The sequence below is a fragment of the Megalobrama amblycephala genome, linkage group LG6 (genome assembly GCF_018812025.1).
Source record: "Megalobrama amblycephala isolate DHTTF-2021 linkage group LG6, ASM1881202v1, whole genome shotgun sequence".
Classification (NCBI taxonomy): Eukaryota; Metazoa; Chordata; class Actinopteri; order Cypriniformes; family Xenocyprididae; genus Megalobrama; species Megalobrama amblycephala.
In genome coordinates, this window is record NC_063049.1 from 45,869,316 (window position 1) to 45,894,678 (window position 25,363).

The 25,363-nt window shown below is 37.2% G+C and overlaps 3 protein-coding genes and 1 long non-coding RNA gene across 4 annotated transcripts in view; all 4 read left to right on the forward strand.

Moving 5' to 3' along the window:
* The window catches only part of LOC125270868 (globoside alpha-1,3-N-acetylgalactosaminyltransferase 1-like), a 201,621-nt gene that overhangs the window by 105,526 nt on the left and 70,732 nt on the right, over positions 1-25,363 (forward strand). The window contains exon 9 of the mRNA XM_048194875.1: positions 4,580-4,615. Coding sequence (XP_048050832.1) covers positions 4,580-4,615 — 36 coding nt within the window. The remainder of the gene's footprint in view (positions 1-4,579; positions 4,616-25,363) is intronic.
* Positions 1,259-3,330, forward strand: LOC125270871. Its single transcript, XM_048194878.1, has 2 exons — positions 1,259-2,320; positions 2,615-3,330. The coding sequence occupies exons 1-2, from the start codon at positions 1,499-1,501 to the stop codon at positions 2,726-2,728; spliced, it is 936 nt and encodes a 311-aa protein (XP_048050835.1). The 5' UTR covers positions 1,259-1,498; the 3' UTR covers positions 2,729-3,330.
* On the forward strand, positions 19,820-21,929 carry LOC125270875. The gene is made up of 3 exons (XR_007185483.1): positions 19,820-20,533; positions 20,936-21,037; positions 21,822-21,929. It is a non-coding gene; the product is annotated as an uncharacterized LOC125270875 (long non-coding RNA).
* On the forward strand, positions 22,616-25,343 carry LOC125270898 (globoside alpha-1,3-N-acetylgalactosaminyltransferase 1-like). The gene is made up of 2 exons (XM_048194915.1): positions 22,616-22,619; positions 24,073-25,343. Exons 1-2 carry the CDS (start codon positions 22,616-22,618, stop codon positions 24,834-24,836), a joined length of 768 nt encoding a protein of 255 aa, XP_048050872.1. The 3' UTR covers positions 24,837-25,343.

Genomic DNA, 25,363 nt, shown 5'->3' on the forward strand with positions numbered 1-25,363 from the left:
GTGAAAGAGTTATTTGGAAGTGAAAGAGACAATGTGCAGTAATTACTGTAAAATGCACTTATTACATTACTAACTTCTGTAGCTTGTCAGCAGTGTTGGGCAGTAGCGTCGCTACAAGTAGCGAAGCTACCAGTTTAACTACATTTCTCAGTAGCGTGGTCGTAGCTTTGCTGCTTTCTGAATCAAATAGCTTTTCAGTAGCGAAGCTCTTTTTTTACCAAGTAGTGCGGTAACTTCCACACAAGCTACATTTTCGCAAGCATTTCTGAAGCTCAAACTCAAAATCGGGAAATACAACTGGTAAAGATCACTGATCCTGGATCAGTAAGTGACGCGCCGGCGCCATTTCATCTTGTTCGTGGTTACGGTGGATAGCAACCAACCAGCTTTATGATGCATTACCGCCACCTTCTGCTCCAGACGGTACCAGTCCCTGGCCAGTCACACAAAAAATGACTTGATGAAATGGCAGAGGGTGAGGTCGGAGAACAGTTGATCCCGAGGAGCGAGTCGCCGTGGCCGTACCTCGACAAGTACATGACACTGACCGAGATAACAGAGAGAAAATATGTTTTCAGATGCTTATTGTGCAACCCCAGATTGAACCTGCTTTCAACTTCGAAGACATCAAACACAAATTTGAGGACACATATTCAGGTGATTCCCAAATACACAACCATCGCAATTCAGTCTTCAAACACCATAAGCACTTTCTAGCTATCTTTTTCCTATCTGTTGGTAGAAAAAAAGCGTTTTCCCTTGTTAATAAAAAGAAAATCACATTTCAGATATATTGTAAACAAAGGGGAAAATAGCACATGCCCTCGTGCTAAATTAAGAATTTGTGAATTTAAAAACCCCATTAAAGTTTGATTTTAATCATTGATATGATTATATTATTTAATTATAATTTCAATATAATCAAGATTATATTTCCACATAATGTTCTTTAAGATGATTTAGTGTAGAAAACAGTAAATCAGAAAATAAATCAATTTTGCTGGTTTTCCAAAGACATTCACATTGTGAATTTTGTGAGTTTTATAAGCAAACTTTATTTTTCTGCACTAAAGGGGTTAAATGTGCAAATACGTATGCACATAGTATTGCAACATATAATGTACAACTACATCTCAAACATAATTCAACTATTTTTAGCATTTAATCATAAAAATTCATAAAATAATATAAAACCTAATTTAAAATGTTTTTAACATTTCCTAGAGGATTCATCCAACTAAAATGGCCTCAATAGAAATGGAACGTGAGCACACCAAGAAGAGAAGCACACCAGGAAATGAGGAGGAACACCCTGTTCCTCTCATACAAGGCAATGTAGCAAAGTATTTCAGAGGAGGTAACCCCACTGTAACCCAAGAGCGATTTGACAAGTTGATCCTTAACTTCACCATTCAAGGACTGCATCCACTTCACACTGTGGAGAGACCAGAATACATAGATTTATTCAGAGATAGAGATTTTACCCAGCAGGCATTTGATGTCCAGGAGAACATTGGGAAGAATGCTTGAGGATGAGTATACATCAATGAAAAGCACACTGTCTGTGATTTTGTCCAAACAGACACATTTATGTACCACAACAGATGCATGGTCTTCAAACAACAGAAGCTTCCTTGGGGTGACTATCCACTGGATAAACCAAGAAACTTTAACCATCTGCTCTGGGGCATTAGCCTGTCGTAGAATTAAAGGGCGCCACACATATGATGTTTTGGCTGAGATGTTGGAAAATGTGCACAGAGATTTCAACATAAAAGACAAGGTGACCGTTACAACCACAGATAACGGTTCAAATTTTGTGAAGGCTTTCAGTGTCTTTGCAGAAGTTCAAAGAACAATTCCAGACAGAGAAGAGGACGATGAGGAAGAAGAAGAAGAGGAGCACGCTGTCTTAATAGATATCACAGACATTTTAAATGACACAGAAGAAGGCTACAGTCTCCCACCTCATCAGAGATGCGCCTGCCACACCCTCAACCTGGTAGCAACAAGAGACATTGAGAGTGCTTTGACACAGTCAGAGGCCTTCAAAAAAATATCAAGATCAATGACTGGCAAATGCCAGGCACTATGGAACAAGCAACAAAGAAGCCCACAAGCTTCAGACATAATCAAAGACAAGCTAGGCTGCCAGCTGATAGTTCCCAGTCCAACAAGGTGGAACTCCACTTACCATGCCTTGGAACGCTTGAATACCTGTATCCAGACAAAAGAACAAGAACTCCAGGAGACCTGTGAGAGGCTTCAGGTGACTCGCTTCAAACTGGCAGAACTCAACCTCATACAGGAGTATGTTCAGGTAAATATCCTCTTTATTTTGATATGTGCTTAAGTTAACTGGTGTTCATGCTGTAATCCATGTATCTGCTTGAACATAAAGGCAACCACTTACCTCTGTGTAACTGAGCTTACTAGTACTGTATAATGAATTTTTCTCATAGGTTGTTAACTGAATGTTAATCTACTACTACTTAGAATGATAATGATTATAAATAGGAAAACTCTTGTTATCATTACTATCACTTACTATCACTATTATTATTGCTATCACTTTTCAGTAATTTATGTATTTCCTTTTCTTTGCATCTTTAAGGTAATGGCACCTCTGGCCAAGGCCATTGATGTACTACAATCTGATAAAATGGCCTACACTGGAGTTTTGGCGCCAACAATCTCAATTCTCCTCTATGGAGCATATAAAGCATGAGGCAAACATACATCACTGTAAACCAATGATAGATGCAATCATCAGTGGGGTGAAGCAGAAGTTTGGATACATTTTTCAAGATGCAAGGTTGCTCATAGCCTCTGCAGCTCATCCTATGTTCAGACTGGCGTACATCCCCAGTGGAAAGAAGGCTGATGTTGTGTCCAAACTAAAAGCAGAAGTAAACCTGCTTCAAACTCAGTGTGCAGATGATGATCATATGCAGACAGATGGCGAGGACCCAAGTGATGATGGTGATGAAATAACTGGATACTTCCCATCTCTCAGAACAAGACCAGTTCTGAATGAAGTGGGCAGCTACTTGCAATCTGCTGAAACCAACCTTGTCAATGCGTTCCAAAACCTTCCAATAATGAAGAAGATCTTCATTGAGTACAACACAGGAGTCCCTGCTAGCGCAGCTTGTGAGCGACTCTTTAGTGTAGGAAAAGACATCTTCCGACCAAAGAGAAACTGCCTTTCTGATGGAAATTTTTAAAAGCTTCTGCTGTGTCGAGTGAATAAACACCTCTTGTAAAAATTATCAGGGTCCAGCCTGGCCATATCCTACGTGTGATAATCTCGTACATTCACATTCACACACACACACACACACACACACACACACACACACACACACACACACACACACACACACACACACACACACTTTGTGTGTTTTTTTGTTGTTGGTACTGTTTGGAGCTCTTAATTGTTTTGCTACTGTAGTTTGAGCTGAGTTGAGTTTGACATTAACTTGCATTTTGTTCTGCAAAGGCCTATATTAAGCATGCCCATGCAAACAGGTGCGTACATTATTACGTGGATAACTTGTATTTTGATTTTGTTTTTGTTGCCATATTGATATGGAAGACAATAAACAATTGAACTAAACAATTACACCTGCCTATCTGTTTGACTGACAGTTTTATTGAGCACTGAGATAGCATTGATTTGTAATAAAACATGTTCAACATAAAAATGAAAATTTTAAAAGTAGCTTAGATGTAGCAAGCTACTGTTGATGTAGCTTAGCTTGCTACATTTCCCAGGGGGGTAGCTTCAGTGTAGTGAAGCTTCATTTACTGTAGAGTAACTGGTAGCTTAGCTCACTACATTTTCCAAGTAGCTTGCCCAACACTGCTTGTCAGTTATATCTCTATCACCATTTTTCATATTTTATCACTTTGGGTTTGGTCATTAGTTGATTTGTATAAAATCACATTAAAACTAGAAACGATGACCACAGTAGCTTCTGGAAATTCACTTCAGTCTTTCTGTTGGTCTGCTGGACATTTATAGGAACAGATTAAACTAGGGCTGACCGATATATCGCATGCGATTGTCACGCGCATTTCGTCAGTAAAGCCGGTTCCCTGATTACCGCTAAATCACCATCACCTGCTTTCAAATGGAGCGCCATTTAATAGACAGAGCCGTAGATCACTGACAAGCTACGCAATATCGCGTTCATTACCGCAGATGAATTGCCTTCGATAATGAACGCGTGGTTTGTCAGTGAACTACGGCTCTGTCTATTAAATGGCGCTCCATTTGAAAGCAGGTGATGGTGATTTAGCGGTAATCAGGGAACCGGCTTTACTGACGAAATGTGCGTGACAATCGCATGCGATATATCGGTCAGCCCTAGATTCAACCCTTATAAACTTTTCTAAACAATATTGTGTGTTTGCTACAGTATTTGGGTGTGTTAGATCACTGCAACACCTCATCAAACTACTGTGACAGGACTGTTTATCTGTGTATTAAATTTGATGGGTAATTCCATTGAAAAAAGATATGATCTGCTTCACTTGTTTATTCATGATCCGTTACTGTGTTTCCTTACAGACTCATTTATTTGTGCTACATCTCCACCTCACTCAGGTGAGTGTTTTTCTTTTTCAACTTTCACCCATCAAAACAATCTTGAGCAAATATCTCTAAAACATAACCAGTTAATAATTGCTTATTTTTCTATGGGATACTGTTTCTTCACAACTGATTACTTTGACATGTTTCAAAAATGTATGTTAAAGGGTTAGTTCATTAATAAACTGCCCACCAAGATATCGAAAAAAAACATGCAGGTTGGGTTGAGAAAGTTTTTTGTTTTTATTTTTGACCCCTCTGTGCCACAAGTGCTGCTGGTTTTCTCTCTTTCTTATACTATATATTTACCACTCCATGCACCTTGTTGGTTGTGAAGTTGCACCAGACTAATTACATTACTACTATAATCACTAGAAAGGTGCCATAAAAACACACATTCTGCACTACATTCCAAGTCTTCTAGAGCACTTTTTAGTCCCAGTCCAGCCCTGGGATTCATGCAACTAAGCGACAGAACTGTCCATTAAAGACACAGTTGTCATGAAGTAGTGTTCCAAAGCCTGCCTACTCTTCAGTATGTACTTTTTTACTTAAAGCTGCTGTCCGTGATTTTTGGCCCTCTAGCGGTTAATAAACAGAACTGCACTCATCTTGCGGAGGAACATTCTAGCCGGAACTACTTTTCTCCGTGTATGTCTATGGCGAGTCATGCAGTTACTGTGATACTCTGCGGCGAGTCCTACCAGTCTGGTCTGAAATAAGAAAAACAGAACATACTTTTAGGGCATAGCATAAGTAGGTGAATTGGGACACGGCATCTTCAGACGAGCCATTTGAGAATCTTTGAAAACTTTGAAGTGAAATGTATGTTATGAGAAAATGAAAGTGTTTTTTGACCTTTGATGCATGTAAACCTGTTGCAGGAGACCTCCAAAATAGGTGCACTTTAATCAAAATAATATTCATTCTTGGACATTAGGTTTTTCATTGTTTTGACCAATCAATTTTATTTATTTATATATATTTTTTGTAATTCCTGGTAAACCAATAAATGGCTCCATCCTTTGGGTCTTTAAAGAATAGCTCATAAAAGTGCCACTGCATCAGGAAACAGCAGTGTTCAGATTCATAATAACACCAAAAAAACTTAAAATAACATAAGAGAAAATGAAGAGAAATCCCTTATTACTGAATCAGAGGTGAATATATTCTGATTATAGACACAATTACACCCAACACTGGCCATGCAAAGTTTCAGTATTATTATAACCACATATCCGTTTCAGATATCCCGAAGAAGACCAAAGACTCTGCCTCAAATAAGTAGTCACTGTTCATGCACTCACGGAAACACATACTCAAAACATATGTTTACATATTCACAGCAGTATGCATTCATTTATTTATGCACATACTTTCAGACAGCTTCTGTGCACACACACACTCAAACATGCAAACCTATAGACTAAACACGTAAATGAACGGCAATAATGCATTAAAGGTATTCATTTTTCAGTAGGAAAGGTGTCATTTAAGCAGCACCTAAAGTAATAATTAACCATTTTTACAACGGAAGTGATTCAATCATAAACCAACTTTAGCTCGATAAGAATTTTCCTATTGTCACTGTGAAGCTGCTTTGAAACAATATGTATTGTGAAAAGTGCTATATAAATGAAGATGACTTGACTTGACAGTGAGTGTTCACACTTACTGGTCATCATGGCCAAGTCACATATCAGTTTTTGCTTGTTTTTAAGGGCTTTTTTTCTATTTTATCTCTACTTCTTTCCTGTAATTGGACACTTTTGCTTTATAGTAACTGTAACGCCTAGTAATATGGAATTAAAATTTGTGCCAAAACATATTGAACATAACTTTTTAAGAAACTGATGAAAATATAAAGTGAAACTGAATAGAATGTCTTTATAAAACTGAAAAATATAAATTGCAGGCAAAATGTTCTACTTCGTTTTTAACACACTGCATGTTTTGCTAACTGTTTTCCCCTCGTTTGCTGATCTGTAAAGTGTCAAAAAATGTAATGGAGATCGTCTCAGTTACGCATGTAACCTTAGTTCCCTGAGTAGGGAACAAGATGCTGCGTCAAAACGCTGCGGGAACGCCTCTGCGTGATTGCGTCGTGAAGCACATATGAAATCAGTCCAATGGAGTGACAAAACATCATAAGCGGGTGACGTCACTGGCCAGGAAACTATAAAGCCTAACCGAAAACCCATTGATTCAGCTTCTGGAAAACTGAAGAAAGTCACTTACGGGCATGCCAGGAGTATGGCAGGGCAACACAGCGGCTCGTTCTCTACTCAGGGAACTAAGGTTACATGCGTAACCAAGACGTTTCCTTTCAAGGGAACTCGAGCTGCGTTGAAACGCTGTGGGAAAGCTAATACCCACGTCGCCATATGAGCAAGTGACCATCCATGTGAAATCATCACTAAGATGATAGCACCTGCGCCCCTGGAGTGGATCCGAGGTCCAGTTCATAGAACCTCATGAAGGTGTGTGGCCATACTCCTGGTTGAGTGAGATCGAACAGCCAAGAGTGAAGGCTGACCAGCCGACTCATAAGCAAGTGAGATGGCTTCGACCACCCACTTGCTCATCCACTACTTAGCTGCAGGGTGACCTTTTCTAGGTGACTTGAAACAGAAGAACAACTGTTCTGATTTCCTCCACAGGGCAGCTCTGTGGACATACGCATCTAATGCCCTCACAGGGCAGAGCAGATTCAATTTCTCCTGGTCTGATGTCCGGAAGGGAGGAGGACAGAACGCCTGCAGTACAATAAGCCTTACAATATTAGTAGGGACCTTCGGAATGTAACCCGGTCTAGGGTGCAGGAAAGCTTTAACCATACCGGGTGCAAATTCCAGGCACGAGGGAGATACCAAGAGGGCTTGAATGTCTCCAATCCTCTTGAGAGACAAAATAGCAAGCAGAAAGATCTTCTCAGAACTTCTTCGATAGGCTCGAAGGGAGCCACAGAGAAGCCTTGTAAAACAACGGCCAAATCACAGGCTGACACCCTCATGCGAACTGCAGGTCTAAGTCTCATAGTGCCACAAAGGAAATGAGTAATAAGTGGGTGTCTCCCCAAAGATACACCACTCAAAGGAGCGTGGTAAGCAGCTAAGGCTGCCACATACACCTTTATTGTGGAGGGGGATAGCCCTTTGGAAAATCTTTCTTGCAGGAAATCCAGCACTGCACCAAGGGGGCAGTTAACTGGGTCCCACTGGTGATTTCCGTACCATGAAGTGAATAATCTCCACTTCAAGGCATAGAATTTCCTCATGGAGGGAGCTCTGGAGTGGAGGATGGTCTCAACAACCTCAGTTGAGAGACCTGAACTCATGAGCTGGGCCCCCTCAGAGGTCAAGCCCACAGTTTTCACAACTTCGGGCAGGGATGAAGGATCGACCCGCTCGCCTGAGAGAGAAGGTCCATCCTGATCGGAATCTTGATCGGAGAGCCGTCTAGATGGCATATCATGTCCGAGAACAATACTCGGGCCTGCCAGAATGGGGCTACAAGCAATAGGCGGACCCCGTCCCAGCGAACTCTCTCCAGAACTCCCGGGAGCAGCGCAATCGGGGGAAATGTGTTTGTCATGGAGAACCATAATGGACATTGAGTCGTCTCTCAAGACACAAACAGATCCACATCGACCGAAGTTCTCCCATAGGAGCTCCACCACTTCGGGGTGAAGTCTCCACTCCCCGGACGTCGGCCCCTGTCTCGACAGGATGTCTGCTCCCAAATTGTGGTACCCTGGGATATAAACTGCCTTGATTAAGCGCAGTTTGCCCTGGGTCCACAGGAGGATCTGATGAGCCAGTCTGTATAATGGGTGCGACCTCAGACCCCCCCAGATGATTTATGTACGAGACCACCGATGTGTTGTCGGAAAAAACAAGTACATGATGGTATCTGAGGTCTGGAAGGAAGTGTTTCAGTGCCTGAAATACTGCCAACATCTCCAGGTGATTTATGTGCCAGGTGAGATGATGGTCCTGCCACAGACCCTGAGCAGAGCGACCACTCATGATCGCCCCCCCGCCCATGAGCGATGCATCTGTTGTTAGCATGACACGACAACCAAGAGCTCCCAACACAGGTCCCTGGGACAGAAACCAAGGTTTTTTCCATGTAACTAAGGTACGAAGGCAGCGCCACATGACCCTGATCACACAAAAAGGATCCCCCCTCGGAGAGAACCCCTTGGTTTTGAGCAACCACTGTAAAGGTCTCATGTTCAGCAGGCCAAGAGGTATCACGTTGGACGCTGCTGCCGTAAGACCTAACAGTCTTTGAAACTGTTTGATAGTGAGTGACTAGCCTAGCTTTATGTCTGTTACAGTTGAGAGAATTGATGTGATGCGGGCAGGCGACAGACGAGCCTGCATCACAATCGAATCCCACACCACGCCTAGATAAGTGGTTCTTTGAGCTGGAGAATGCATCCTTTTTTTTCACATTCAGCCTCAACCCCAACTTCTTCATATGTGCGAGAACAACATCTCGATGTTGAACCGCCATCTGCTCTGATTGAGCTAGAATCAACCAATCGTCAATGTAGTTTAGAAGGGCAAGGGTGTCAGTGCCGCATCTACACATTTGGTGAAGGTGTGGGGTGACAGAGCTAGGCCGAAAGGAAGAACCCGATATTGGTAAGCTTCACCCCGAAAGCAAACCTCAGAAACTTTCTGTGTTGTGGGAGGATGGATACATGGAAGTATGCATCTTTTAGATCTATCATGACAAACCAGTCCTCGGACCTGATTTGTGACACGATTTGTTTGACCGTGAGCATCTTGAACTTGAGCTTTGCTACAGAGTGATTTAACTGTTGCAGATCTAGAATTGGCCGCAACCCCCCCATCCTTTTTTAGGACATTGAAGTACCGGCTGTAAAATCCTGACTCCCTGCTGAGAGGAGGAACCCTTTCTATAGCCTCCTTTCGCAGCAGAGTCTCTACTTCTTATGCCAAAACCAGAGCCTGCTCGGGTCCCACCACAGTGGGCAGAACCCACCTGAATCGAGGTGGCCGTGTTCTTAATTGGATAGCATACCTTTTTTTTTTTTTTTTATATCATCTGCAGCAGCCACTGAGATATATTTGACAGACGTTTCCACTCTGCCAGAAAATCTACTAAGGGCACCAGCCTCACGAGGCTGGCCTCTGGTGTGTTTTGGCAGCCAGCACAGTGCTCTGAAGAGGCGCACCGACAGGGAACGACTAGCTTGGCTGCATCAGAGAGTATTGCGCCGGGGTTGGCAGAGCGCCCTCCTGAGGACACCGAAGGAAGACGGGCACCGTATGAAGCAGTGAACGCCGCCTGACTTCGGAGGGGACCACCCTCAGAATCCTGACACTTCTGGCCCCCACTTCTTCACTTTCCCCCAGGTCCTTAGCAGGTCGGCTTGGTATTCCTGCAAGATGGACATTGTATGCAGGCACACTGCAGCCTGACCCAGTGAGGATGTAGCTTTAAGTGGCTTGGTGGACAGCGTTAGGGCTTTTAAGGGACGATGCAGATTGAGGGGAGAGATGGCTCATGAGCGTCTCTTCTGCCTTTGGCATTGTCCCATAACCGTGCTTTCTAATACATAATACATTGCTGTATATGGAAGTTTGTGGTGTGTAAACACAGTATGAGACAGGCTTGGTAATGGTAAGCCCCAACATGGAGGTTGAGCTGATCTAGATTGTAAATAATGTTCATCTAATTTGATCTTTATTTGCAGCTCTTGTTTCTTGGCCGGCCAATCGCTGTTTAACTTGGCCACGGCACGAGTCAAAACCTCCATGAGCTCCTCACTTGCAGGAGACTGAAGTGGCGAGTCTTCAGTATCTCCTGTAGCTACACTAACCACATCCAATTCCTCAGAACTGGATTCCATCAGTGCAGCTGCCTCAACCTGAGCGGAAGAAACCGCAGCGCGTGCTTCCTGACTCCGAACTGAGGCACTAGATCTGGCAGGTGAGGGCTGAGATAGGGCAGCGCTCGTCTCTAACCCCTCTGTCAGATCCATCTGCGAACCCCACGACAGCAGACGCCGCTCTGCCTCAGCAGAAGCGGGACCCAACCTGCGAGGAATGCGAGCCGAGCCACTCTCCTTAAAGAGATGCAGCTCGAGTTCCCTTCAAAAGGAAAACATTTTTTTTTTTTTAATTAGTTTTATTAAGTTTTATTAAGTGTTAAGAAATGAGATTATGTGGTTTTTATAATCTTTTATAATAACTTTTTTATTATAAAAAGTATTGTTTATTTTGCTGTCTATGGACAAGTCATACACCTCTCAAATTTCATCAAAAATATCTTAATTTGTGTTCTGAAGATGAACAAAGGTCTTACGGGTGTGGAACAACATGAGGGGGAGTAATTGATGACAAAAATTTAATTTTTGGGTGAAATAACCCTTTAAGCTCTGGGTATACTTTGTTTGTTTAAACGTACGCTAGTGTACGAGCACAGTTGAACGCACAGCCTTGGAAAGTATACTTCATTTGACTCATACGCATACACAGGCGTTCTACGCATGCGCAGTTTTGAGCAATCTCTCGCTACGAGGTACAACCCATGTAAACATCTTTGTGTTCTTTCATGCTGTTGTACAAATTAAGGTACTTTCTAACCTCTTTGCACAATCTCTTGTCTATATAGGCTTCCATTGTTGCTGTAGCTTGCATGCGTTCCAGTCTGTTCTGTTTATGTAGTTTTTATTTGACTACCTTCTAAATCGACACCTCCAGGGCAAGGTTGCCACCTTGTGGATAAACTAATTACTGCAAAAACAAACTTAAATGCGCACGTGCGGTGCGCATACAGTACATGCATACTCTTCTGATAACGAAATTCGTGTCACGTTGTAACAGTTCTGTCACATTAGTCCCAATAGATTACCTAATGTTATAGCTAACCCAATCAGTAGGGGGCGATCTGTAGTCTGAGTTGGCTGACTGCCTAAAAGGGCTAGAGAAGAAGTATTGGGCAGGAAGTAGTGTGCTAAGCACATTGGATGTCTTCTCACCTTTGTTTGCTGTCCTTTGTTGGTGCCCTGATTTGAGGAACAACTTGTTCCTATTCTCAAATGTAAGTAAGCATCTGTCTATGTATGTATGTATGTATGTATGTATGTATGTATGTATGTAAATATGATTTTGTTGGGGCTTAGCATCAGACACATGTTTGTTTATTGTTTGTTTATATGCAGAGGGTTTCTTGTGTGCAAGGATCAGCTCAATTTCAAACAGGACCTAGACCAAAGGGACTAATTGTCTTCGTTCATCTAACAACCATCTGCTAACCATCTCATTGACTGTGGTCAATGACTGATGAATTTGCTGATATGGATTTTTTTCACTTCACTTAAGGACTTTTGTCTCACACATTCACCTTTGAAGACTGATCTGTGGCTGGATACTACTTATTGCTGTACCTATGAACTGATGGACTTTCCAACTGATGGTGTTTCTTGGACTGTGGTGCTGGAATAGACTTGTTGATGCTGATGTATTGCTCGCAATATGCATTGAATACACATGGGTCGTAGAAATGTAGCAGTCTGTGTGGTCCCTCAATTTATTTATGTAGCATCAAAAAGTTAGGTGTTACAACGTGCCTGCACACACATGCAACACAAAAACAACAGAAGTTTTATTACAGAACACAAGTATCCACTGATTGTATCTCTTATTTCTTAGAGGAGAAAGAGAGCACCAGGACAACTTTCAGTTGAAAATGCCACAAGGGTGAGTACAACACTTCCTTCAACAGTTTTGCTCTAACTTATTGTGACTTGTGTGGTGAGTTTTTAGAAACGGGGTCTTATTCAGAGCCCAGGAAAAGCATTGTTTCTTAATGCATCGTGTTTCCTTCTGGAGCATCAGTGAATGTTTTTACCTTTTTTAATAGTTGTGTTTGAGTCCCTCATTTGTCCTCAGTGTGAAAAGATGGATCTCAAAAATCATACAGTCATTGCTGGAAAGTAGGGATGCACGATATATTGGAGACATATTGATATTGGTCGATAAATGGTCATTTTTAATGTTATCGCTATTGATCCTTTAAGAAAATTAGGCCAATATATTAAAGCTGCTAGATTACGTATTATTTCCTTCAGCTGAGACACCTCAGCACTGATTGCCATGATGGTTTTGAATTGATTCTGTCATAAAATAACCCACTGGAAAAGCTCTTCAGTTTCCTGGTGCTCTTCAGCTCTTCACCTTCAGCGTTTTTGTAATCAGGTTCTCAAAGTATATTCAAATTTGGATTTAGATTTATCGGACAATATATCGGTTATCAGCTTTAAAGGTCCCGTTTTTCGTGTTTTTTTGAAGCTTTGATTGTGTTTATAGTGTGCAATATAACGTGTTCATGTTTCGCGTGTAAAAAAACACCGTATTTTTCACATAATTTACTTATCTGTATACCGCTGTTTCCACTGTCATAAAAACGGGCTGATGACTTCCTTGTTCTATGAAGTCCCTCCTTCAGAAATACGTAACGAGTTCTGATTGTGCCAGCGGTTCCTGTGTTGTGATTCGACAGCAGTTTAGCGCATTTCGCCCGGAAAGGTCACGCCTCTTACCATAACGTGGAGATGCATGCGCTCAGTGTTATTGTAAACATGTCTTTAATTTTACCCTATCAATTTGAGCCGGAATCAGACCCGGTGATTGGACTGCGGGATGAAAATAACAGCGTTTCGACGACATGGCGACAAACACACTCTACAAACGCAACTCTTGTGTATTCCTGTGGGCGGAGGTTAGTCAAAAAACTGTTTTAGTGACGTCATTAAAGAAGGAAGTAGAGGGATGTAGTCCAAACTGGCCGTTCGATGTAGGCGACTTCTGTTAAATAAAATATCTCGCTTGGCATTGAACTTTGAGCTTTAAAATTTTACAGATTTTATTTATACTCTAACAACAACATTACACACTAACTAAAGTTTGAAACATGGGATCACGAAGAACGGGACCTTTAAAAGAATTATTGTATCGGCCGACATATATCAGTGCATTATGTTACATGTGCACTCTGTTTTGGACTTAGTTTGGACTTGTTGTTGTTCTATTTCCCGCCACTAGTCATTCACCATGGTAAATGATCACGATAAAGCCTTGTTTTGACTTGATCTCTTTGTCGTGTGCTTAATACACCAGCTATTGTATGTATATGTATATTTCAATGCTGGGCAAATGATTAATCGCATCCAAAATAAAAGTTTGTGTTTACATAAATATATATATATATATATATATATATATATATATATATATATATATATATATATATATATATATATATATATATATATATATATATATATATATATATATATATATATATATATGTGTGTGTGTATATTTGTGTGTGTGTGTGTGCGTGCATAATTGATTTGTATATATAAAGTCTCAGAGCTCTGTGACACATATTTAGGAAAAAAATTGTTATATTTATATATATGTGTATATAATGTACAGTATACATGCAAATATTTAAGTATATATATATGTGTGCATTTAAATATACAAAAAGTGTATAATAACTGTATGTTTGTTTGTTTGTTTGTTTGTTTGTTTTGTTTGTTTGTTTGTTTGTTTGTTTTCCTTTTTTTGTTGTACAGGCTTTCATATGATCAGCCCAGTGTACTGGGGTAAGACAATGAACAGTTCTTTGTGTATATATATTAATACGCATTTGGATTTGCATTTCATGCATATGTATTTGAATTTATTTAAAACAGCCCAGATGGCAAAGGTATTCCCTTGTCACCATGGTTAACCCCAATCGTATGGGAAGGAACATTTGATCCCATATTGATTGATTCGATCTACAAACGACAAAATTTGACCATAGCAACTACAGTCTTTGCTCTTGGGAAGTGAGTACCTATCTCTCCTATCTCTGATCTTCCTTTACTTTGAGTTTAAACAGTATCAAAATAAACAAGAATGCCTTTTCAGTACAGCCGAGGCTAAATGAAGGATTGGGCATTTCAACTGCATTTGACCTGCTTTAGACCTGGGGGGTATTCCAGAAATCTAATTTTGTACTTAATATACATTTTTTGTATCTTAATATACATATAAGAACATCTAATTGTACTCAACTGTGCTATTTTGAGAGACCATGAATATGAACTAAAATGTGCTTTTTAACATACTATCTCTGTATTAAAAAAAATGTATTTAGTTACCACTTGTGGTACACTTGAACCCATCTTTCATACACTTTTAAAATGTATTCATTAGACATAGAAAATACACTTATGAATTATTTAAAATATAAGATAAATATATACAAAATGTATTTATAATGTATTGCCCACATATTTTTATACATTAAATTATTAATTTCAAATGTATTTTAAGTATGTTAATATTACCTTTTATTTGATATACTTAACTGCATGTTAATGGTGTCTTTAAATGGTGTGTAATGTTGCTGTTTGATCATAAACAACATCTGCAAAGTTACGACGCTCAAAGTTCAATGCAAAGAGAGATATTTTCTTTTACAGAAATCGCAACAAACGGCTGGTAGGGACTACAACGAGCTTCTTCCCGTGTTAGTGACATCACAAACCCTAAAATTTACATAAACCCCGCCCCCGAGAACACACAACAAAGGGGGCGGGGCCATGTTGGGCTGCTTTAGAGAAGAGGAAGAGTTGTTGTAGTAGAGTGTTGTTGACATGCCGTCATTTTACGCCGGACTGCTTCACAAACGAGGGTCAATTCAACACAAAAGATGAACATGACGGCACATGCTAGTGGATGAGTTGAATCAACTCCACAGCAACTACATAAATTTATCCACTAACCATTCAGAAACGTCCAGTTTCATTCTAAAAGTTGTAACTTCTTCCTGAGTCTCTCCATCAGTGTCGACTCCGGTTTGAACAATGTAAGGCTGAACACCGTTACTGACAATCCTCATTTTGGCTGTGTGAGATTCTCCAGCTTTGTCGTTGTCGAGCTGTTAAAGCTCCACCCTCTTCTGGAAAGGGGGCGGGAGCAGCAGCTCATTTGCATTTAAAGGGACACACACAAAAACGGCGTGTTTTTGCTCACACCCAAACAGGGGCAAATTTGACAAGCTATAATAAATGATCTGTGGGGGATTTTCAGCTGAAACCTCAGACACATTCTGGAGACACCAGAGACTTATAACTAGTACATTAGTGTCATGATCCCAGCCTGTGTTGTCCTGTCTTGTGGACTTTTGTTGTATTTCCTGTCCTAGTGCCATGTTTTGTAGTCCTTTGTAGTTTTTCTTGTTGATTAGTTCTCTGATTGTTCCCAGGTGTTTTGTTTGCCAATCAGCCCATGTGTGTATATACCCCAGTGTTTCTCATGTTCTTTGTCTGGTGTTGTCCTACTTGGATGTATCATGTGCATTTGTTTTAGTTCTTGTTGTTCCCTGTGATGGATTATCCTGTTCATTGCCTGGACTCTTGTTCTCTGCCTGGATTTATATCTGTTGTTTTGTTTAAACAAACTCTTAAACTGCATCTGGATCCAACATGCTATCTTCTAAAACAGCCTCGTTACAATTAGTAACATATTATTAATAAATTTAATTTTAAAGGGGTCATGAACTGCATTGTTTTATTGTTTTATAATGTTTCCTGTGGTGCACTTATAATGTTAGTATGATTTTTACATCCAAAATTGTCGTCATTTATAAATAAAAGGCATTTTTCCTACCCTGATTTTATCCTCTGATTTGAATGCTCTGTTTTAAGGGGCGTGTCTCTGTGAGACTTCAGTGTAAACGCCTGCTGTGATTGGCTGACATCTTTCCATTTGAAATGGCCAAGTATTACTCTCTCTTTTAGCGTGTTTTTACTATTACAGCTCTCAAGGTTAACTAATCGTGAAAAGTGTTGCATTACATTTAGATCTATGGCATTATATTTAGATCTATGGCATTATATTTAGATCGTGGCATGAAAGGTTGCAGAGATGAACATTGTAGTCGATCACAGACATGTTGAGCAAATGAAAGCCGTGATCTCGTCATTGCAACTCAATTTCTGTACACTAACAAATGCTTTCATCTTCACTAACAGTGCAAACGTGATATAATTAAGAGATTTTGTTGAATAAAATGGGAGTTTTGTGCGTCAGTCACTGATAAACTTGCGCTGTTTGATTGACAGCTTCAGCGCACGCTGCTCCAATGATTGCAAAGGGAGCTTATTTTGATTGCTTTATTTATATAATTTAATCACCGTTAAATAACGGTGTTTCTTAATATTGTTTCTTAATAAGAGAAACAATGCAAGTTGACGTTTAGTCACGGGTTTGATTTACTGACACACAGACAAGATCATCTGACTGTACATGAATCAATAATATCAGATCAGGCATTATATTTAACACAGTTACTTATTTGTTGAGTCACTGTCCAGTCCAGACACTGCACAATATTTTGTAATCCTCAACGGCATGTTTATTTCTTGGTAGTTCGATCTGGTTTAGCACCACTCTGTTACTTAGGCTATCTATTCTATTGCATGTCATGTGTGAATTGGTGGTGTAGGGAAAACACCCTAGGAAGTAAAATTAGCTCAAATTAAATATTTATAGGGAATTATAAAGAGTTGTTTAGATTACAAAAGAGTTTTGGAGAGAGAGAGAGAGTGAGATGATTAACAGAATTCCTATCAATGCATTTCAAAGACCCGAACGAACCATGAATCATTAATTTAAATGCACCAGTTCAGTTTTCATCTGGAGGTACTTGCTTGCATTGACTTAAAGGTGAATTTCCCTCGTCGTGCAGAGAAGGGTTTCCCAAGTCGATGATTGGTCCAGGTCAGGTCCGTGTGGAACAATGAAAGGAAGTCTCTTTGTCGCTGGAGTTGAAGCGGCAAAAGTCATTGGTTGAACTTTGCGGCGAAACTTAGGACACAAGACTTTCAGCAGTAAAGGAAAATTAAGTAAAGAAAAGAAAAGTAAGTGAGTGAAGGTTGGATGGCTTGAATGAGCTGCTTGTCTGTTCTTCTTGTTCTTGGTACTAGTCTTGGTTTCTTTTCCCAGAACAGAACCAACTCCTCGTTCACTATCTTGCAATATGATCATTTAAACTTAGTTGTTTGTCACACCTCTGAGGAGTCCTGGCCAATCAGACATTGTCCTGTTTCAAGAGGGCCTTCCTCTGCCCCCATTAAACATAAGTGTTACAAACCAGTCTGTCTCTGCTTTAGCAGAGTGCCATTTTAACATAATTTCTATTAACTGGAATATGATACATTTTAAACAGATTTCATTCAAGCCATGATTTAAGAAAGATGAAAAGAAATAAATCAAGTCCAAATAAGGCATACTTTCAGTCATTCAGTCAAGAGTTAACATATTTGCATGAATTGTGAGTGTTCTAAAGCCTAACTGTTTACAGGTAGTACTTGTGGACACATAATGCAAAATGTATGTAGTTAAAAGATGTTTGATAAGTCCATTGAAATTGTTGGAACAATTTTGAAGCAGTTTTATTTGTAGAACAGTCTCTTTGGCTTTCCTGTGAAGTAAGGAAACAAAAGGGGTCTGCATTGTCTCTCTGTTTCTTTGCTCTGGTGATCAAAGGATCTATCTTCTTGGGTGACCCTTTGGTATCCCTTGTGAAAAAGAAGTGCACTTAATTGTATTGAAAGTGTACTTTGTGTGTACTTCAAATCTTAAAGTATACTTTTTAAAAAGTGCACTTGCGGATAATATAATATAATTAAAATTAAAGGCCACTTAAGTGTACTTAAATAGAATATACTTTAATGACAATATTTATTATCATGCTTAAGTGCACTTTTTAAAAATGCCCTTTGCAATAATGTCAAATTAAGTTGTACTTAAGGAAAGTACACTTAAATAACAATATTTAGTAACACGCTTGAGTGCACTTTTTAAAATGCACTTTGTAACAATGCCTAATTAAGTTGTACTTAAAGTACACTTTAATGACAATATTTATTAACACGCTTAAGTGCACTTTTTAAAAATGCCCTTTGCAATAATGTCAAATTAAGTTGTACTTAAGGAAAGTACACTTAAATAACAATATTTAGTAACACGCTTGAGTGCACTTTTTAAAAATGCACTTTGTAATAATGTCTAATTAAGTTGTACTTAAAGAAAGTACACTTTAATGACAATATTTATTAACACGCTTAAGTGCACTTTTTAAAAATGCCCTTTGCAATAATGTCAAATTAAGTTGTACTTAAGGAAAGTACACTTAAATAACAATATTTAGTAACACGCTTGAGTGCACTTTTTAAAAATGCACTTTGTAATAATGTCAAATTAAGTTGTACTTAAAGAAAGTACACTTTAATGACAATATTTATTAACACGCTTAAGTGCACTTTTTAAAAATGCCCTTTGTAATAATGTCAAATTAAGTTGTACTTAAAGAAAGTACACTTTAATGACAATATTTATTAACACGCTTAAGTGCACTTTTTAAAAATGCCCTTTGCAATAATGTCAAATTAAGTTGTACTTAAAGAAAGTACACTTAAATGACAATATTTACTAACACGCTTGAGTGCACTTTTTAAAAATGCACTTTGTAATAATGTCTAATTAACTTTAAAGTACACTTTCATGACAATATTTCTAAACATGCTTAAGAGCACTTTTTAAAAATGCACTTAATTTTTACTTAATTATGACTTTATAGTGTTTTAAATAAGTAAACTTATTCTGATGTATTGACTTATATATTAAAGCACATGAAAAATAATTTATTTTAATTTCAACTTAAGTGTGTTGACATTTGTTAATGTATTTTAAATGTGCTTAGTCTTTAATAAATACTGTGTGCATTAATACACTTGATATTTATTTTTCTTTTGAATTTCAATACACTTGCTTATACAGTGTATAATCCAGTACAACTTATTGTTGAAATTTTTATCACCAGCTCCTGCTCGAAACTCGCCTAGTGTCAGTTTTCTACATAATATTTGACATAAAATGTTTTTTTTTTTTTTTTTTTTTTTTTTTTTTTTTTTACGGAGTGCTGTATTTGTGATACTTAATGCAACAGTGCTGTACTTTACATATGTGTATAATACTTTTAATATCATTGTTGTTCTAAGTTGATTAAAGATATTTAATTGCAAGCAAAAGTTTAACAGATCTAAAAAATTAATTTGAATTCATTTAATTTTAATCAGACTAAACTATAAAATAATTGAATTTCAGTTAGGTGAATGTGTCAAATTCTGTAAACTTACAGTCTAACTACAACAATGAATTAGAAAAACTTCAACTTGAACAAATTTAATCATGCACGTATTATAGTACGTATAATATTATATTTTTTACAGTCTATTATAGCCTATAAACTTTTTGTTTAATGCGCATGCGCCAAAATACTACGTCATAACGGCGCACTACTTCAAATAAAGAACCAAGTAAGTATCTTGATATATGCTCTCTTTATTTTTATTTTTTTCACCGGAACATAGCAGTTCTTATGAGTGTAACTTATTTAGTTTAATCGCAATATGGAGGTGAATTAATCATGTTTCCTGTAATTTATTTATGATTGCATTATAATATGAACGTGGTCGCGTGTGTGGGCGTGTTCAAAGAATTTGGCTGCTGAAAATATAATATTTTAATTGAACTCTGACTTTTAAATGACTTTAAGTTAAATTTGCAGAACTAAATTCAAAGATCTGATCTTGTAACATTCAAAGACAATTATATACATTTAATCGCTATTATAACCACCAGTAATGCTTATAATCTATTTTTCTTTTTGCATTTGAAAAGTGAGTTGTTCAATTACTGTTTGTGTTTGTAATATGTAATATTTTTGTGCTTATCTGTTGTTTTATATATTCATTTTGTAGGATCAGTACAGATTTGTTATTGGAGATACAGTGCAAGCTGTGTGGAATCAAAGACCTGTATTGATGAGGTGATGTTCCATGTTTTTCCATTAATTCAGCCACCCTGATCACACACTTCAAGCTAAAACACTGCCATCAACTGTCGTTATAGCTTTTAAATGCTTTGAATCTTTTCTATTCGCAAGTAATAAATTCTCACCTGTGCACTTACAAATCCCCATATAATCATTATATATATATATATATATATATATATATATATATATATATATATATATATATATATATATATATATATATATATATATATATATATATTTTTTTTTTTTTTTTTTTTTTTTTTTCAAAGCAAAACCCCTCAATTTGCTTGGGCCTTATTTATCTATATTTGTGTAATAGATAAAGTTATGTTTAATTCCTTGTAAAGTAGGAATAAAAATGTTTATAAAAATGTTCTCTATTTTTTTAAGGCCAGTGTCAGTGAACCAGGATTCACTGGAATCCTGGTGTTTGTGGGAAATGTGAAGGAGCTTCTCCCAGGATTCTACAACAGTGTTGTCCTGATGACTGAGGTAATTCATCTTGGGTGATGCAGTTGCGGTCAAAAGTTTACTTACACCTTGCAGAATGAACTGCTTCATCAGGGAAGTACTAAATAAAGAAACAAATACAATGCTAATTTGTATGATTTGTTTGTTTTATAATAAAGTTATGATTATGTAAACTTTAGAATTACATAATCATATTTCTACTCTAATTAGTTTTTTGAAATATAAACATTTAAATTGTAGCTGTCATAAATTATTTATTCAAAAATGAAATACATAAATTAATTCTAAAAAAAATATTTAAAATAAAATTATAATGAATATGTAACGTGGTGCATATAATTAGCAGAATGCTTCTCTCTATAGCTGACTAATGAGTTTATACTGAATATGATTTTTCTGAAGTAAATGTGACGTTACGTGACATTGTTTACAAGCTGTTTTATTGACGTCTTTCTGCGGTTGAAACACTGATTGAGCGATTAAATGTGACATGTTATGGATCAGTTGTACTGTATCTTGTAACATACCTTCAGATGTTCATTCATATTTATTTCACACTGTAACTGGTATTAAAGTGGAGGAAATTATCAGTACACAGTAAACATCTTGGCCACAGGCTTCAATCACTATCAGCAACTCGTTGCCTTTAGGGAATACCAAATGGGTTTTTATTATTTTCAAACCTACAAAGGTGGATATAAACTTTGGAGTTCTGTATATATATCTATATCTATTGCTTTCATTCAATTGAACCAATTATAATAATGGACTGACTCTTACTTCTGTTTTGTTTTTTTTCCTCCAGGTATTTATTTTTTTACTTTCTTGCCTCTTTGGAACATGTCCATTTATGCATACTGTGTAGAGGTGGTTCGCAGCTTCATGGACATTTAAGGTTTTCTGCCGATGAAGAGCTTCTGGGACATTGACATAAACCGCACTTTTTCATACAACTTAAAAAAGGTGGTGACAGACAATTTTGGTTTTCTTGTTTTTGTGCCTTTGGAATTCATTGTTTTTTTTTTGTTTTTTCTTTTCAAAATTACATTCACTGTAATGCTGGAGTAAGATTTTAGAAGAAACCTTTTTGTCCTGTTTAATGTTTGAGCTAGTAAGGGTTGCAGAGCTTATAAGTAACAAGGTTTACAAAAGGTAACAGTTTACAAAAGGTCTCGCTTGTTAACATCAATTAATATATTAGACAACATTATCTAACTATGTGCATTAATGTTTTTACAGTATATATCAATATTTGTTAACATTAGGCAATAAAAAATATATTTTTTTCAAGTTAATAAAATGTATAGTTATTGTTCATGTTAGTTTACAGTGCATTATCTATTAACATATGCAACTTTTGATTTTAATAATGCATAAGTAATATTAACTAGGATTTATAAATGCTTAAAGTATTTTTCATTCATAGTTCATGTTAACTAAAGTAGTTAACTAATAGAAAATTATTGTACAGTGTTACCCAAAGTTTTGAATCTTTTCTTTTCTTTACATTTTGTTTGTATTAATTCATGGGTGTTATCTTATTTATCATCTTATACAGAACGATTTTATCTGAAAATGTAAAAATGCAGAAAGATTGTGATGGGTAGGTTTAGGTACCTTTGTATGTGAGGGAGAAAATGATAAGCCTCACTGTCCTCCAGACTCTTTCTAAATGAGAGTTAAAGTGTTGTAATTGTTTGTGATTGTGTATAGTGTTTCTTGGGTTTTTCTTGTGCATCAACAAAAAGGTTTTTGTGCATTTGTTTTAGAGATTATTTTGTCAGTAAATGTAGAGGGTTTCAATTTGCATTTGTGTGGATTGTAATATTTTGAAATATACTAAATTGTAACTTCATTATTATATGTACAAATAATGTAATTACAAATGTATTAAATTATATAATAGTGTACATGTAAATTACATTAAAGTATATTTAAGTTCACATTAATTGCTTGTCAGTATATTCGGAAGTACACTTTTACCATATTTCAAAATACATAAAAAATTGTATTAAAGTCCTACTTAAGTGCTTTAAAAAAATCACTCAGAAGTTCAACTTATTGCCTTTAATATGAACTTAATCTGTGATATATTTGAAATTAATTACAAATAGAATGCACTTAAGCGGCTGAAAACATTACATTTAATTCACACTTAAGTGTATTGATAACTGATATTAAAATATATTTTAGTTCACATTAATTGCTTGTTAGTACATTGGGCAGTGCTCTTCAACTATATTTTAAAGATACTAGAAGCAATTACGAAGGTTGTCATAAAGTTGTATTAAAGTACCACTTAAGTTGTTCAAAAAAATCACTCAAAAGTTCAACTTATTGCATTTAATATGAACTTAATCTGTAATATATTTGAAATGAATTACAAATAGAATGCACTTAAGCGATGAAAACATTACATTTAATTCACACTTAAGTGTGTTCTTTTAAAGTATATTATTTGTGCAATAAGTACACTTTATAAAAGTATACTAAAGTGCACTTTTTTTCACAAGGGATGTCACTTCTCCTGCTATCAGGAAGCATAGGGTCGTAAAAGCCATCAGCATTGGTTCTCTCTGTAGACGAGCCGGAGCCGAAACCTTGATTCTGAATTTAGAAATATGTTTTGAAAGAATCATCTGAATGATTCATTTGTCTGGTTCGTCCACAGTTCCTACAGTGGGCGGGGCTAAACAGGCAGTTATGAAGTAGGTGTTGATCTTCTGTGTAGGCGGTGCTTGCTGTCCTTTGATGTCATAGATCCCCACTTTGTAAATCCTGTTGTTTGCTGGGTCTGGTGTCAATTAAAGCTTTTACTGCAATAACAAGGAAGTTTTCAGTTCTGAAACTTACAGTATATTCTTAAATATGATGACCTCTTATATGTCAAACGTATGTCAAAAATTTGATTTCTCAGTTCATCACCCCTTTAAATGTAGGATTATTATATAAAAGTCTACTAAGATAAAAGAAAATAATTTTAAAGCATTCAAAGCACACTTTTAAGAAATAAAACTCCTCTGTATATATATATATATATTTTTTTTTTTTTTCAGTTCTTGTGTTGGTGGATTTTAATTACCATCTTATTTATTACTTTTCTAATCCTTCTCCCTTGCTGTTTTACAGATACACACGGTTTCTTAAAGATTTTCTGGAGTCTGCAGAGCAGAATTACTTTGTTGGATTTCATGTGCATTATTATATATTCACTGATGAACCAGAACAGGTTCCTGCAGTGGAACTGGGTGAAGGCCATCATCTGACTGTGATAAAAGTCCCTAGTTCTAACAGATGGCAGGATATCAGTTTGAGCAGGATGAAAAGACTGGAGAAACTGATCGAGAGTCGACTGGTCAATGAAGCCGACTATGTTTTCAGCCTTGATGTGGACACAAAGTTCTATGGTCGTTGGGGGGTAGAGACTTTGGGTCGCCTAGTAGGTGTGATACATGCATGGTTTTATAGTTCCTCTCGTGAACAATTCACATATGAACGCAGGCCAGAGTCTCAAGCATTCATTCCTTACTCTGAGGGTGATTATTATTATGGTGGAGCTGTGATCGGTGGCTTAGTGAAAGATGTATATCAGCTTGCTAAAACCTGCCGGGAGCAGCTGGAGATTGATGCATCTAAATCCATCGAGGCGGTATGGCAGGAGGAGTCTCATTTGAACAAGTACTTCCTTTATAACAAACCCAGTAAATTGCTTTCACCCGAGTATCTGTGGGATGACAAAAGATCTAAACCAGAAGAGCTCAAAGTCATTCGATTCTCTCAAGTTCTTAAAAACTATGCTGAAGTTCGTCCAAACCCTTAGCAGCTGTTTCCAGAAACATGGATATTATTTGTACTTTATTTGAACAAATATTTAGTCGTTTTTGTCTTAGTTTCATTTTCATGGAGTTTTAGTTTGTTTTTCTTCAGTCACAGTTTGTCACTGTGTTTACTGATATTAGTCATTCTGTTCAGCAGGGAAAGTTTGGGTCTCATTTCTTGGTTTTATCTTGATGTTTGGTGTGAATATTTAAAAAATATTTGATATTAAAAATATTAAAATATGAATATTTGTAAAATTCAGATAGAACCTTATATTTCCTAGGGGACGATATGCAAAATGGCAATGCATTTCTGCATTTAAATTGACATTTTCCACACCATATGTGCAACCTTTTGAGTGTAAATACAATTGAGAAAAAAAAAATTCAATGATGATTTTACTTTTTTTTTTTTTTTTTTTGCTTGAACATGCTAAACATATATTATCATTTCTGTAATACATTTTTATTTTAATTTTGCAACTTATAAAGCGTTAACATATAATTTAAACATATATTTTAACTTGTG